The sequence below is a fragment of the Pristiophorus japonicus genome, chromosome 22, assembly GCF_044704955.1.
Source record: "Pristiophorus japonicus isolate sPriJap1 chromosome 22, sPriJap1.hap1, whole genome shotgun sequence".
NCBI lineage: Eukaryota > Metazoa > Chordata > Chondrichthyes > Pristiophoridae > Pristiophorus > Pristiophorus japonicus.
The window spans coordinates 44,012,916-44,027,115 of NC_091998.1; the positions used below are offsets into that span (position 1 = coordinate 44,012,916).

A 14,200-nucleotide genomic window follows, 5' to 3' on the forward strand; every position below is an offset into this window, starting at 1 on the left:
GACAATGATGGACAGGTAAAGACCCACCAGTCCATCCAGCCAGTCCCACACAACACCAACGTCATGTGCATCACAATATATACACACCCCACCCCGCCCGAACGCTGCGTAATCTCCTGGCCAGATGAAATCCCAGGACAATTAGGGAGTAAAATCTGGACAATTCCTCGCCAACCCCTTTAGGCGATCAAAACTAGTCCAGGAGACCACTCTGGCCCAGATTACTGCTACGCAGTACCTACCTTTTATATGAGGTGATCTCTAACCCAGCATGAAACAGCTCCAGCTCTTGCTTAAAGGAACTGGTGTTCACCGAATGAGCTGGAAGCCTGTTCCAGAGGTCTGTTTCTCTCTGGGAAACCCACCTCCTTGCAACTAACCTAGTTCTAGCCTTACATAACTTGAGATTGCGACCACTTGACCTTCCTAACCTACTTAGTTGAATGGCAGCGGAAAGAGCGTACGGCAAACCAGTCCCACCCACCCCTTCCCTCAACGACTATCTGTCTCACCTGTGACAGGGTCTGTGGCTCTCGTATTGGACTGTTCAGCCGCCAAAGAACTCACTTCAGGAGTGGAAGCAAGTCTTCCTCGATTCCGAGGGACTTATGATGACTTAATTGAAACAAACTATCTACACAAACACAATCAATTCTCATCATCCTATATATAAACCTCGACCAAATCACCCCGAAGTCTATGCTTCTCTAAAGTGTAGAGTCCCAGCTCTTTTAGCCTATCTTTGCAGCTAAAATGCTTTAAACTGGGTATTAATCTCATTGCCCTTCTCTGCTCCCTTTCAATATCACCCACCATGTGAGGAGACTAAAACTGGACACAATATTTTAACTGAGACCCAACCAAGCAAGGTCTTGTACAAGGGCAAAATGGTATGCTTTGTCTTAGAATCAATTGTCCTATAAATACACCCTAGCACCCAATGTCACTTCATGGCATTGGTCACGAAATTTATCAATCTATGTACTAGAACTCCCAGATCGCTTTCTTTCTTCAACGGCTTAAGTACTTTTCCCTGAAGGGTATACGCATGTTCAGCATTCGCCCTACCCACATGCAATTTATTTTAAGTTAACATGACTCACTGTTTTCACTATCTGGACACCAGCTTGCCCACCTCCATTTTGATCATTCCAGCCAGGACAAAACCTCTCGCCCTGCAATCTGCTAAAAGGAGGTAACTCAGGGCGGGAGTGCAGTTTCTGCAGAAATTAATCTTTACAAAAACCGCGACCCATCTCCTGTCTCAGGCCCTGGAAACAGAGACTCACCTTCATGTTTATTTTCATCCCCTCCCGCTGTAAGAGACTGTAAAAGGCCATTCTGCTTCAATGTAGAAATCTGGAAAGACACCAACATGGATTCTAAAACCAAAGCCTTGCAGATCTCCTAATGTGAGCATATACAAGGCAAGTGCCCCAAGCACTCGAATAGTTTCTCTCTAGCTCTTATTCTGTAAGGTTCTAACTACTCACAGGTATAGATTTCAGCGTTGCTTTCCCGTTGTGTACATCGTCAGTCACGTGTGGGCGCAGACACAACCCCAGCAACCCCTGAAAGGCAGCACAAGAGAGAACGTCATGCACTTGCGGAAACATTCCAGCACAGGGAGCTGAGGAAGCTGCTATGCCAACAGCGATAGTATATTCACTCACGCCCATCACCTATTACGAGAAAATTAAACACTGAGCATTTTCCTTATAAAGAAAGAAAACTTGAGAAAGGCCTCCACTTTGTCAGGATCGCATTTTGCAAGAGCTGATGTGGAAACAGATTCACACTGAGCTCAGTCAGCACAATGCTCATCTTCTATTTCGAGCTCAGGGTCACAACGGAATGGCCTCTTGTTGAACCTGATAGATAGCCCAGCTAAGAAACAGATGTTCATTTTTAAAAATTAAGAAATGTGTTTATTGAAACCAGAGTCTTTTGAATTTGAGAGTGAATAGTGGAGGAAATAAAGATCCTTTTAGTGCCGATGTTATAAAATGACCAGCATCACATGAGTACAGACAAACAAGGGCACAGATACTGAGAATAAATCCGTGTCAATAGCTTTAGAGCCAAGCAGGAAAACACTGAAAATGCGACAGCATCCTACATAGAATTTACAGCACAGAAACAGGCCATTCGGCTCAACATGTCTGTGCCAGTGTTTATGCTCCACATAAGCCTCCTCGCACTCTACTTCATCTAACCCAATCAGCATAATCTTCTATTCCTTTTTCCTTCATGTGTTTATCTAGCTTCACATTAACTCATATTAAATGACTTGGATGAAAGGAACGAGTGTAATGTAGCCAAGTTTGCTGATGTTACAAAGATGGGTGGGAAAGCAAGTTGTGAGGAGGACACAAAAAATCTGCAAAGGGATATAGACAGGCTAAGTGAATGGGCAAACATTTGGCAGATGGAGTATAATGTGGGAGGTTATCCACTTTGGCAGGAAAAATAAAAAGGCAAATAATTATTTAAATGTAGAGAAATGACAAAATGCTTTAGTACAGAGGGACCCGGGCTCTTTGTTAATGAAACACAAAAAGTTAGCATGCAGATACAGCAAGTAATCAGGAAGGCAAATGGAATGTTGGCCTTTATTACAAAGAGGATGGAGTATAAAAGCAGGGAAGTCCTGCTACAACTGTACAGGGTATTGGTGAGGCCACACCTAGAGTACTGCGTACAGTTTTGGTCTCCTTATTAAGTGCTTATGCTCCACATAAGCCTCCTCGCATTCTACTTCATCTAACCCAATCAGCATAACCTATTCCTTTCTTCTTCATGTGTTTATCTAGCATTGGAGGCAGTTCAGAGAAGGTTCACAAGATTGATTCCTGAGATGAAGGGGTTGACTTACGAAGACAGGTTGAGCCTACACTCATTGGAGTTTAGAAGAATGAGAGGTGATCTTATTGAAACATATAAGATACTGAGGGGGCTTGACAAGGTAGATACAGAGAGGATGCTTCCTCACCGTGGGGAATCTAGAACTAGAGGACATAGTTTCAGAATAAGGGGTCGGCCATTTAGAACTGAGCTGAGGAGGAATTTCTTTTCTCAGAGGGTTGTAAATCTGTGGAATTCTCTGTCCCAAAGAGCTGTGGAGGCTGGGTCATTGAATGGGCTGGATTTTTGGCTTTGCCGTCTTCAGTGCGAAAACGGACCGCCCAATTAACGTTAGCGATTAATTGCTTAACTTGCGTCATTTGGGCTCTGCGCATGCAAAGGGAGGTGTTGAACTATTTTTGCGGCACAAAAACGGGAACCTCGCCAACTTTAGTTCGGGGCTGGGAGCGCTCCGAGAGAGGGCTTGGGAGGGAGGAAAAAAACATTGCCAACGCCCTTACCTCACAAATCACTGTAAAAATATCAAAGAATAAAAACTTTAACTTACCTTTTTTCCAGTTTATCCAACTCACCGCCGCCAGCAGGGCTGGACCGCTGTGTTTTCCCTGGCAGTCATCGCGGGGCATGTTTCACGGTGCACGGGTCGGGTGAGACTCGAAACTCGCGTCGGTGTCGCAATGCGAGCCGTCTCACGCCCGGCGCAGCTCTCCCCGGCGGTGCTGCCAAGCGCTGCTGCAAAAAAACTGACCCGAGAATCGCGACCGGGAGAACAACAGCTGAGTGCCCCATGTTTCGCTGCGGACAGTCAAAACGCGGCAAAAACCCGTTCGTAAACTACCTGAAAATCCAGCCCAATATATTTAAGGTGGAGACAGACATATTTTTGATTGATAAGGGAGTCAAGAGCTATGGGGAGCGGGCAGGGAAGTGGAGCTGAGCCCAAGATCAGATCAGCCATGATCTTATTAAATGGCGGAGCAGCCTCGAGGGGCCAAATGGCCGACTCCTCCTCCTATTTCTCATGTTCTTATGTTCACCTTAAATGTATCTATGCTATTTGCCTCGACTGCTCCTTGTGGTAGCGATTCCATTTTACCACTCTCTGGGTAAAGAAGTTTCTCCTGAATTCCTCATTGGATTGATTAGTGACTATCTTATGACCCCTGATTCTGGTCTCCCCACAAGTGGAAACATCTCCTCTACGTCTACCCTTTCAAACTTCATAATATTCATGACCTCTGTCTGGTTACCTCTCAGCCTTCTCTTTTCTAGAGCAAAGCGCCCCAGCCTGTTCAGCCTTTCCTGGTAATTATAACCTCTCAGGTCTGGTATAATTGTTGTAGATATTGTTTGCAACTTCCCCAATTCCTCTGTATCCTTTTTGTGACATGTTTTAGCCGCTCCCTGGTGTTAAGTTTAAGCAGTGATTTTGGGCTTGAGTAGACTCAGTTGCTGAATGCCTATTTCACTATTGCAAGGATCAGGATCAGGGAGAAAAACCAATAAGCATGGCATTCCATTACACTCCTGTTTCTTTCCCCCTTTTGAAGCCCACTCCCAGTGCCAATTGAAGATGTTTCTATTGAAGCAATCCTCTCCCCCACTTCCAGCCTGGGTGTCATGGTACATCAGCCATTGAAAGTTGGCATGCAGGTACAGCAGGCGGTGAAGAAGGCAAATGGCATGTTGGCATTCATAGCGAGAGGATTTAAGTATAGGAGCAGCGAGGTCTTACTACAGTTGTACAGGGCCTTGGTGAGACCACACCTTGAATATTGTGTACAGTTTTGGTCTCCTAATCTGAGGAAGGACATTCTTGCTATTGAGGGAGTGCAGCAAAGGTTACCAGACTGATTCCTGGAATGGCAGGACTGACATATGAAAAAAGACTGGATCGACTAGGCTTATATTCACTGGAATTTAGAAGAATGAGAGGGGGTCTCATAGAAACATATAAAATTCTGACGGGACTGGACAGTGTAGATGCAGGAAGAATGTTCTCGATGTTGGGGAGGTCCAGAACCAGGGGTCTAAGGATAAGGGGAAGGCCATTTAGGACCGAGATGACGAGAAACTTCTTCACTCAGAGAATTGTGAACCTGTGGAATTCTCTACCACAGAAAGTTGTTGAGACCAGTTCGTGAGATATATTCAAAAGGGAGTTAGATGTGGCCCTTATGGCTAAAGGGATCAAGGGGTATGGCGAGAAAGCAGGAATGGGGTACTGAAATTGCATGATCAGCCATGATCATATTGAATGGTGGTGCAGGCTCGATAGGCCAAATGGCCTACTTTTGCACCTATTTTCTATGTTTCTATGTAAGGAACAACAATGTAAAACGTACATTTTTGTAACTGTTCTGTTCTTGAAGAGTCCCGGGAGCACAATTCCCGATGCCAGAAAAGTTCAACATCTGCACAGAAAACACACACAGTTACTACAGTAAGACTCAGTAATTCACATCATCTGGCCACAGCCACAAAATTGACAATGAGGATCACAGCGAAGATAAAGTTCTCCTCTATTGACAAAAATAAAACAAGTATGGGGCACATCTGGAGTACTGCGAGCAAGTCTGGTCACCACATTACAGGAAAGATGTGATTGCACTAGAGAGGGTACAGAGCAGATTTACGAGGATATTGCCTGGACTGGAGGATTTTAGCTGTGAGGAAAGATTGGATAGACTTGGTTTGTTTTCTTTGGAACAGAGGAGACTGAGGGGAGACCGTGTGTATAAAATTATGAGGGGCCTGGATAGAGTGGATAGGAAGGACCTATTTCTCAGCAGAGGGGTCATCAACCAGGGGGCATAGATTTAAAGTAATTGGTAGCAGGTTGAGAGAAATTTTGAGGATAAATTTCTTCACCCAGAGGGTGGTGAGGTCTGCAACTCACTGCCTGAAAGGGTGGTAGAGGCAGAAACCTTCACCACATTTAAAAAGTATTTGGATGTGCACTTGAAGTGCCGTAACCTGCAGACCAAGAGCTGGAAAGTGAGATTAGGCTTGATAGCTTTGTCGGCCGTTGAAGACACAATGGGCCTCTTTCCGTGCTGTAAATTTTATTCTATGATTCTAAGTGGTAGCAGCAGTGACAGATGGTTGTCCCTCAAGGCTTACCTACTTAAATGGCCGGTGTGACTAATATCTCCGCTTGCTGGGCTTGTTTAGCAAAATCATATTTATACTGAACAATGCAGCAACCCATAGCAGTTGGGTGCACTATCTCATGTTGAATCCATATGCTCAGGATCAGAGCTGTCCTGCAAAACATCCCATTACATGGGCAGAAACTGCTGTGACTTGTCGCCAAGTTAGACTGAAATAGCTCTCACTTCAGATACTGAGCTCACCAAACAGCACGTGTTGCAGTGTGAGATAGAGCAACTGTGCATGACTGTGATATGGTACCAGCGTGAGATATGTTAAGTGCCAGCCGTAGTTCAGTGGGTAGCACTCTTGCCTCTGAGTCAGAAGATTGTGGGTTCAAGTCCCACTCCAAAGTCTTGAGCTCAAAAATCTGACACCTCAGTGCAGTGCTGAGGGAGTGCTGCCCTGCCTTGTCTTTCAGATGAGATGTTAAACCGAGGCCCCGTCTGCTCTCTCAGGTGGATGTGAAAGATCCCACGGTGCTATGTCGAAGAAGAGCAGGGGAGTTCTCCCCGGTGTCCCGGCCAATAATTATCCTTCAATCAACATCACTAAAACAGATTATCTGGTCATTGTCACATTGCTGTTTCTTACAGTAATAAACTTCAAAAAGTACTTCATTAACTGTAAAGAACTTTGGGATGTCTATGGGTCGTGAAAGGCAGGACTTTATTTTTAACGTTACAAGATACGTAATAGCACGTGAAATGGTAATATCATGGGACAACGTTGCAACAATGGGATACGGTAACAGAATGTGATCCGGCAAGTGCGCATGATACAGTATTACAACTGTGTGGGATACAACAACATGGGAAATGTGTGATGCAGTACTGACATAATGCAACAATGCAGGATACACTCACAACAGAAGGTATAGCCACAGTATGGAATATTGCAATCACGTGAGATACTGTGACATCACATGATACAGTAACGGCACAAGAGAGTGTGACAGAGTGGGATATAGAAACAGAGTGGGTTACGGAAAGAACATGGGGCAATGGAAGAAATTGCATTTATGTAGCAGGATGTCCCAAAACACTTCAGAAACTGAAATACCTTTGTAGTGTAGTCACTGTTGTAATGTAGGCGAATGTGGCAGGCAATTTGAACACTGCAAGATCTCACAAATAGCAATAAGATTGTGCTGGCTGACAGATAAATGGTAGCCAGGAGACCATCAGAGCTCCTTGCTATTCTTCGAAATAGTGCCGTGGGCTCTTTTACATCCATCTTGGTTTAACATCTCATCTGAAAGTGCAGCACTCCCACTGTACTGTGCCGGCTTAGAGTTATGTGCTCAGGTTTTGCAGGGATCTTGAACCCACAACCTTCTGACCCGGAGACAGGAGTGCTACCACTGACCAAACAGCATCGATATCAGATGCCATAACAGCACGGGACACACCAACAATGTACATGGACTAATATATGGGATAGGGCATCAACGCTAAAGTGTGGGACACTGCTCTGGAGGTACTCGCAGCTCGCGATATGTTCACAACGCGGGATCCACTGACACTACAGGATGCACTAACAACACGGGATACTATACAAGTGTCAGCTCACGCAACAACCTCTCTGTAGGATGCTGTCACATTGTTAAGTTTATGCTTGTATCTACAGCAGCAATGAAGTACTAACAGAAGATCTGGCCATTAAATATATTCTACATTTGTGCACAAAGCTAAATTGAAGCCAGGTGCTGTGTCTGTCCAATTCCCTCCCTTCCTTTCACGTACCTTCTCCTTCGCCTCAGTTCTGCAGAGCTGGTCCCCGTCCATTGTTTTTCACAGGTTCCTATGGCAATGGGTGTCGCTTCTTCTCAGGGATTTCTGGGTAGGTTTTCAAACCATATGCTCCTCACTTAAGGGCAGGCTGGAAACAGGAGTCTCTTAAGTCTTCAGATCCCCAGAGTCAACAAAGTGCTATGGGTTCAGGATGGCAGTTGAGCAGGACTGAACAGAACCAAAACTCCACAATAACCGACGTCTGGAAGCGTGCCCAGATCAATTTGCACAACATCTTTATAGCCAAACGGTCCCGAGTCTCACACGAGAAAGCGGTCTGATCCTTACATATAATGTTGTCCTCTGTGTTAAGTCCAGTCCCCCTGTTCCGTGGTTGCACAGTTAAGGAAGGTGCAGCTGGAGTTCCTGTTGTATGTGCAGTGATGATAAGCACTGGCCAGCTCATATACAGCACAGGAAGCTGACAATGAATTTATTACAAAATGTAGTCATTTAATTCGATGTGTGTTGCACAAAGGGAAATCTCTGTTGCTGGGTTTGTGAGAAACACTGTACTTTGTATGCCAGCCCTCGAACTGCAAAATCTGGAACAAACATTTGTTCAACGATGTTCAAAGCCGCACAGCTTGGGGTCTCACAGTTGTTATTTTGGTGGTCCTGTGGGTTTTTGTGCCAGAGGATGGAATGATTCTTTAGCGTTAAGAGATTTTCTAGGATCTGTTCATTCTCTCAAAGATCTGGGTGAATTTGGATGGAAGCAGAATCTACTGGGGAAGACGAAGGCACAAAAACAGCAAAGTTGGAAACTGAACAACAAACTTAAAGATGTCTCTTTGTCTTCTTGTCTGGCTTCTCATGAAAGAAGGGTTACCCCACAAAATTATTTATGTTCCTCGCCTATTTGCTCCCATCCGTTGCAGTGGACTGGGACACCTTGGTGGGTGTAATGTATTAGCTTCATGGGTTCTTTGCTTAAGAATTCATAGCAACACATTGCTATTCAGAACTAGTTGGTTTATTAACAAAGGTTTAACAATCACACTACACATTACCAGTTCATCCACCAGGCTCACAACTGCATACCTCATCGTGGATCCCCTAAACCCAACTGGCTGGGGTTTTATTGAGTCTTGTGAACATCACGTGACTGGCCAAGCCACTCACAACTCAACAGCTCTGCAACTATTTTGTTGAAACTATAAATCAAGTGCCCCCTTATTATAGGGGCACTAAAACCGACAAATTAAACAAATTAAACTTTTAAGATGGAAAGAATCAAATTAAAATTTGGTGGCCGGGGGTGATGATGCACTCCAGTCCCTCCGGCGTCCATCTCTCGCAGAAAGTCGCGAGCGTACCGGTGGACACCGCGTGCTCCATCTCCAGGGACACCCTGGCTCGAACGTAACCGTGGAAGAGAGGCAGACAGTCGTGCGACAGCTCTGCAAACCTGTGAGCATAGATTACTGTGGGATAGAGTTGCATGGGTGCTAATCACACTCCGGTTTCTCACACAGGTGGCTATTCTACACCTCAGCGCAGCTAGTGAGCGCTAGCAGGCTACCCGACTTCCAGGATGTTAAAGCCCAGCCAGATCCTGTCTTCACACAATATCCACGCATGCAAACTTCCCAGCAGTGGTCCCTTGGATAGTAATCAGAAGCAGAAAACACAGCTCAGGTCGTTTTCATTTTTCGGGGTACCTTTTCATTGACAAGTGTCCCAGGAGCTGGGTCTTCCTATTCAAAGTCACCAGGGCTGCACGTAATCACGTGGCAAGAAATGGATAGTTTGAGTAAAAGAGCTAAATGGGACCGTGTGACGTGGGAAAGAACATTCTGGGCTGAGGATTTTCGATATTCTTAACAGTTTGATGGGAAAGGAGGGGATGGGGGAAGGGAATAGTCTAATTAAGGAGTGATACTTTATGATTTTCCCTATAACCACCAGCAGAAACTCCCCTTTCCATCCATTCCTCTATTTCTCATATAATACGGGAAAATGTCCAAAACTGAAAATGCTGGAGGTACACAACAGGTCAGTCACTACCTGAAAGAGAAAAAACAGGTGAGTGTTTCAAGTAAGAACATAAGAACATAAGAAATAGGAGCAGGAATAAGCCATTTGGCCCCTCGAGCCTGCTCCGCCATTCAATAAGATCATGGCTAATCTGATCTTGGCCTCAACTCCACTTCCCTGCCCGCTCCCCATAACCCTTGACTCCCTTATAGTTCAAAAATCTGTCTCCCTCCACCTTAAATATATTCAATGACCCAGTCTCCACACTTCTCTGGGGTAGAGAATTCCAAAGATTCGTGACCCTCTGAGAGAAGAAATTCTTCCTCATCTCCGTTTTAAATGGGCGACCCCTTATTCTGAAACTATGACCCCTAGTTCTAGATTCCCCCACGAGGGGAAACATCCTCTTTGCATCTACCCTGCCGAGCCCCCTCAGAATCTTAATGTTTCAATAACATCACCTCTCATTCTTCTAAACTCCAATGAGTATAGGCCCAACCAGTTCAACCATAAGAACGTAAGTCCATGATCAGATCAACCATGATCTTATTGAATGGCGGAGCAGGCTCGAGGGGCCTTATGGTCTACTCCTGTTCCTATTTCTTATGTTCTTATGTAACTCTTCCTCAGAACAAAGACTGCACATTTGCAAAAAAACATTTCCTTTTCTTGATGTTGCCAAACCCAGAATTTTCTGATTATATTTCTGGTGTTTATTCCACTGTTGCATTCAGAACCCGACTCGCAGGGAGTAACTAGATTCCACCCTCAGTCAGAGCAGACCTCATGTATTCACGGCTCTACACCTCATGAAACATGCAGGTCTCACACTCACAACAATGAACTCCAAGAGGCTCTCATTAAAATTTCACCTTAACATGACTATTCTTTGTGGAGAAGGAAATCAATTCTTAAGTATTCCTCTGAATCAAAGCTTTCATAAATAAAACAAAAGCGACTCTCACACAGCCTGTTTGACTGGTTTACAGAGTCTAGGCTGTCTCCAGTACTGGATTCTATTTTTTAAAATCCTCGACCAAATTGGCAGGACATCTTCACCCTCGATCATGTATCAGCCCCCAACCCCTGCCAGTACTTGGAGAGTACTTGGAGAGTGCCTCAGCCTATCTTCTCAGCTGGGACAGAGTGCACAACAGGTTTCAAAACCTGGAATACGTGGATAAAAAAGACTTGCATTTATATTGCGCCTTTTACAAGCAATGAAGTACTTTTGGAGTGTAGTCACTGTTGTAATGCGGGAAACCCAACAACCAATTAGCGCACAGTAAGCTCCCACAAACAGCAATGTGAGAATGACCAGATCATCAGTTTTAATTATGTCGATTGAGGGATAAATATTGGCCCCAGGACACTGGAGATAACTCCCCTGCTCTTCTTCAAAATAGTGCCATGGGATCTTTTATGGCCACCTGAGAGAACAGACCTCGGTTTAACATCTCATCCCAAAAAACAGCACCTTCAACAGTGTGGCACTCCCTCAGCACTGCACTGGGAACGACAGCCTAGATTTATGTGCCCAAGTCTCTGGAGTGGGACTAGAACCCAAAACCTTCTGACTCAGAGGCAGAAGTGCTACCCACTGAGCCACTGGCTGATAAAGTAAAATCTAACAGTTTTAAAGACTGTTCTCGCTATGGAGCAGATTTCTGCCCCACTGCAGCACTCCATGGGGTTGCAAATTGGACATTTACAATTCCACAAGCTGGAGTGTTCCAGATCTGAGCCCAGCAACAGGATGTGGGGAGCTGGGGTTGTTGAGACATGGTTTGCACAAAGAGGGACACACCAGCTGAGGAAGCATCTGCTCTTGCCAACCTCCCAGCAACCCATGGGCACTAATTCTCATCTGAGGAACAATGCCGGCATTGGGAAACTGAATAACTAAAAACAGGGAAACGGAACAAGATTTACCTTTCCAAAGTCCAAGAGGCATGGACAATATCCGTTTGTCAATTCTAGCTAAGCTTAATATTTGGAGTAATTTTTTTTTTTCTGCAGCAATTGCTCATGGATTCTCTCAATTCTATACTTTCCTACCATTGTATACAAATCTCCTTTGCGGCTTGGTGTTCAATATTGACAGGATAGTTTATGTGACTTTGTCACTGTTATGCTATCTCTGTCGTACTGTTCCTCTTCCAATGTCATTTGTGCTACTTCACTATCACTGTTATGCTGTTGACATTGTGATTATGGTATTGACATCATGTTAGCATTATTACACGGTCACATATTAGCTGTAACATTCACAGTCATTGCTCCTGTTACACTGCCACTCATTCTCTTCCCATGCTCCAGTGTACCTCCACAAGATATGTCTATAACTATAAAGCATGGAATCATCATTCTGCAATCACAAGACAAAAGCAGGGACAAGTGAGGTTACAGACTCCAGTGCGCTACCTGCCTTCACCCCAACAAATACTTTCAAATAACTTTCTCCAAAGTCCAACATTTAACATCAGCAACAAAACGAGTCAGACAACAGCAGGTCTGAGGGAATAAAGACAGATGTGCTTCTTCATTCTGTATACTGATACAGGCCACAAATCGATTCCCTAACCCAGCGCCGCCCGAGTACTGGTAAAGGGAATGGGCTCAGGAGGGACAATAAAAAAGGAGATATATCCAAAGTTCTAGAGGACAATAGCACACAGTAATGTGGCCCCACCTCCCTCCAGTTTACCTCTAATCTAGCTGGTGTTACTTGCTTCAAATGGGACACTTTAACTCAGCTGATCCCACCCCTTCCAGTATCCCAGCTCATGCCCCTGCTCTCCAGTGCATTTTTAACCAACTTGATCCCACTACCTCCAATGTAACTAACATAGTAGGGTGTCTCTTATGTAGATTTCTGACTCTTTGTTGGGCCTGGGTTTCACGGGCAACGGCCACTCTCCAGCATGGTGCCCAGATGGCTGCCCTTTAGGGGTGAGGCTGGACAATGAGGGGCACTGACAGGATAGATGCTGAGAGGCTGTTTCCCCTCACTGAAGAGTCTAGAACTAGGGGGAGGGGCACATTCTCAGGATAAGGAGTCGGCCATTTAAGACTGAGATGAGGAGGAGTTTCTTCACTCAGGGGGTTGTGAATCCTTGGAATTCTCTGCCCCAGAGCTGTGAATGGCCTGTCATTGAGTGTACTCAAAGCTGAGATCGACAGATTTTTGGACTCGAGGGGAATGAAGGGAATATGGGGATGGGGCAGTAGAGTGCAGTTGAGGTAGAAGATCAGCCATGATCTTACTGAATGGCGGAGCAGGCTCAAGGGGCCAAATGGTCTACTCCTGCTCCTAATTCTTATGTTCTTATGGGGTTTTAAAAATAAAATAGAGAAACAAGATTGGTAAAAAGGCCAGCCAGGCTTCGGTAGCCATGGTACCTTGACCCAGATAGAAAATAATGCTGTGACAACGGCAATGCAAGCAATGGTGAAGTAAAGCAGGGGCAATACAGCAGCAGTTGGGCCCTCAGTAAATGGGAGAGATATTTATACTTTATCCTGAATAATTTCTGCACAATTGTCAGATTAACCCATACATCTCCAGATTTGAAAACTCCTAGTGATAAACTCTTGTTTTATAGCGCTGTGCAGCTCCTTACATCTTATAAAATGCAAGCGGATGACATTCTGAGTACTTTTGTTTTAGGTTAAATTAATTTCCCCGCCCTGCACAATGTTTGCTTTACCTCCGCTCACTCTCCCGCTCCAATCTCAGCCGCTATTTAACACAGTCGCCCGGCCTCCGCGCATGCGCCGTGATCGCGGGGCGCGCCGGGAACCGTAGTCTTTTTGGCCGGCGCCGCAATGGCAGCAGGCCGGTGGAAGGACTACATCTCCCGGTGGGCATCGCGGCAACACCCGCTGCGTCTCCACGGAGCCCGAGCCCTCGACAGCGCTCACACAGACCGCCCTACAGGAAGAGGCAGGAGACAGGAAGCACCGCAACGCGAAACTCAAAAGAACCTATCACCACTTGTAAAATATGACCCTCAGACAGGACTGCAAACAATCACATTTCACTTTTTCCCTCCCCGCCACAGTCTGGCAGCCTATCAAGCATACATTTCCCGTCAGTTACAATCATTCTTCTCATGTACAATGAAACGAAAAGCAGACTTGGCATTTTATGCTTCATCATCATCATAGGCAGTCCCTCGGAATCGAGGAAGACTTGCTTCCACTCTTAACATGAGTTCTTAGGTGGCTGAACAGTCCAATGCGAGAGCCACAGTCCCTGCCGTTGAGGGTAAGGGAGGGTGGGACAGGTTTGCCGCACGTTCCTTCCGCTGTCTGCGCTTGATTTCTGCATGCTCTCGGCGATGAGTCTCGAGGCACTCAGTGCCCTCCCGGATGCATCTCCTCCACTCAGGGCGGCCCCTGGTCAG

General features: G+C 45.5%; 1 protein-coding gene across 2 annotated transcripts in view; it reads right to left on the reverse strand.

Moving 5' to 3' along the window:
• The window catches only part of elmod3 (ELMO/CED-12 domain containing 3), a 35,097-nt gene extending 21,528 nt beyond the window's left edge, over window positions 1–13,569 (reverse strand). Inside the window, exons 1-5 of one of the 2 annotated variants that reach the window (XM_070866039.1) lie at window positions 13,502–13,569; window positions 7,764–8,539; window positions 5,211–5,279; window positions 1,494–1,571; window positions 1,290–1,359 (exon numbers count right to left, since the gene is read on the reverse strand). In XM_070866039.1, the coding sequence (XP_070722140.1) occupies window positions 1,290–1,359; window positions 1,494–1,571; window positions 5,211–5,279; window positions 7,764–7,805 (259 nt within the window). In that variant the 5' untranslated portion in view covers window positions 7,806–8,539; window positions 13,502–13,569. The remainder of the gene's footprint in view (window positions 1–1,289; window positions 1,360–1,493; window positions 1,572–5,210; window positions 5,280–7,763; window positions 8,540–13,501) is intronic. The other variant, XM_070866040.1, reaches the window with a different exon arrangement.
• Window positions 13,570–14,200: the final 631 nt, after the last annotated feature.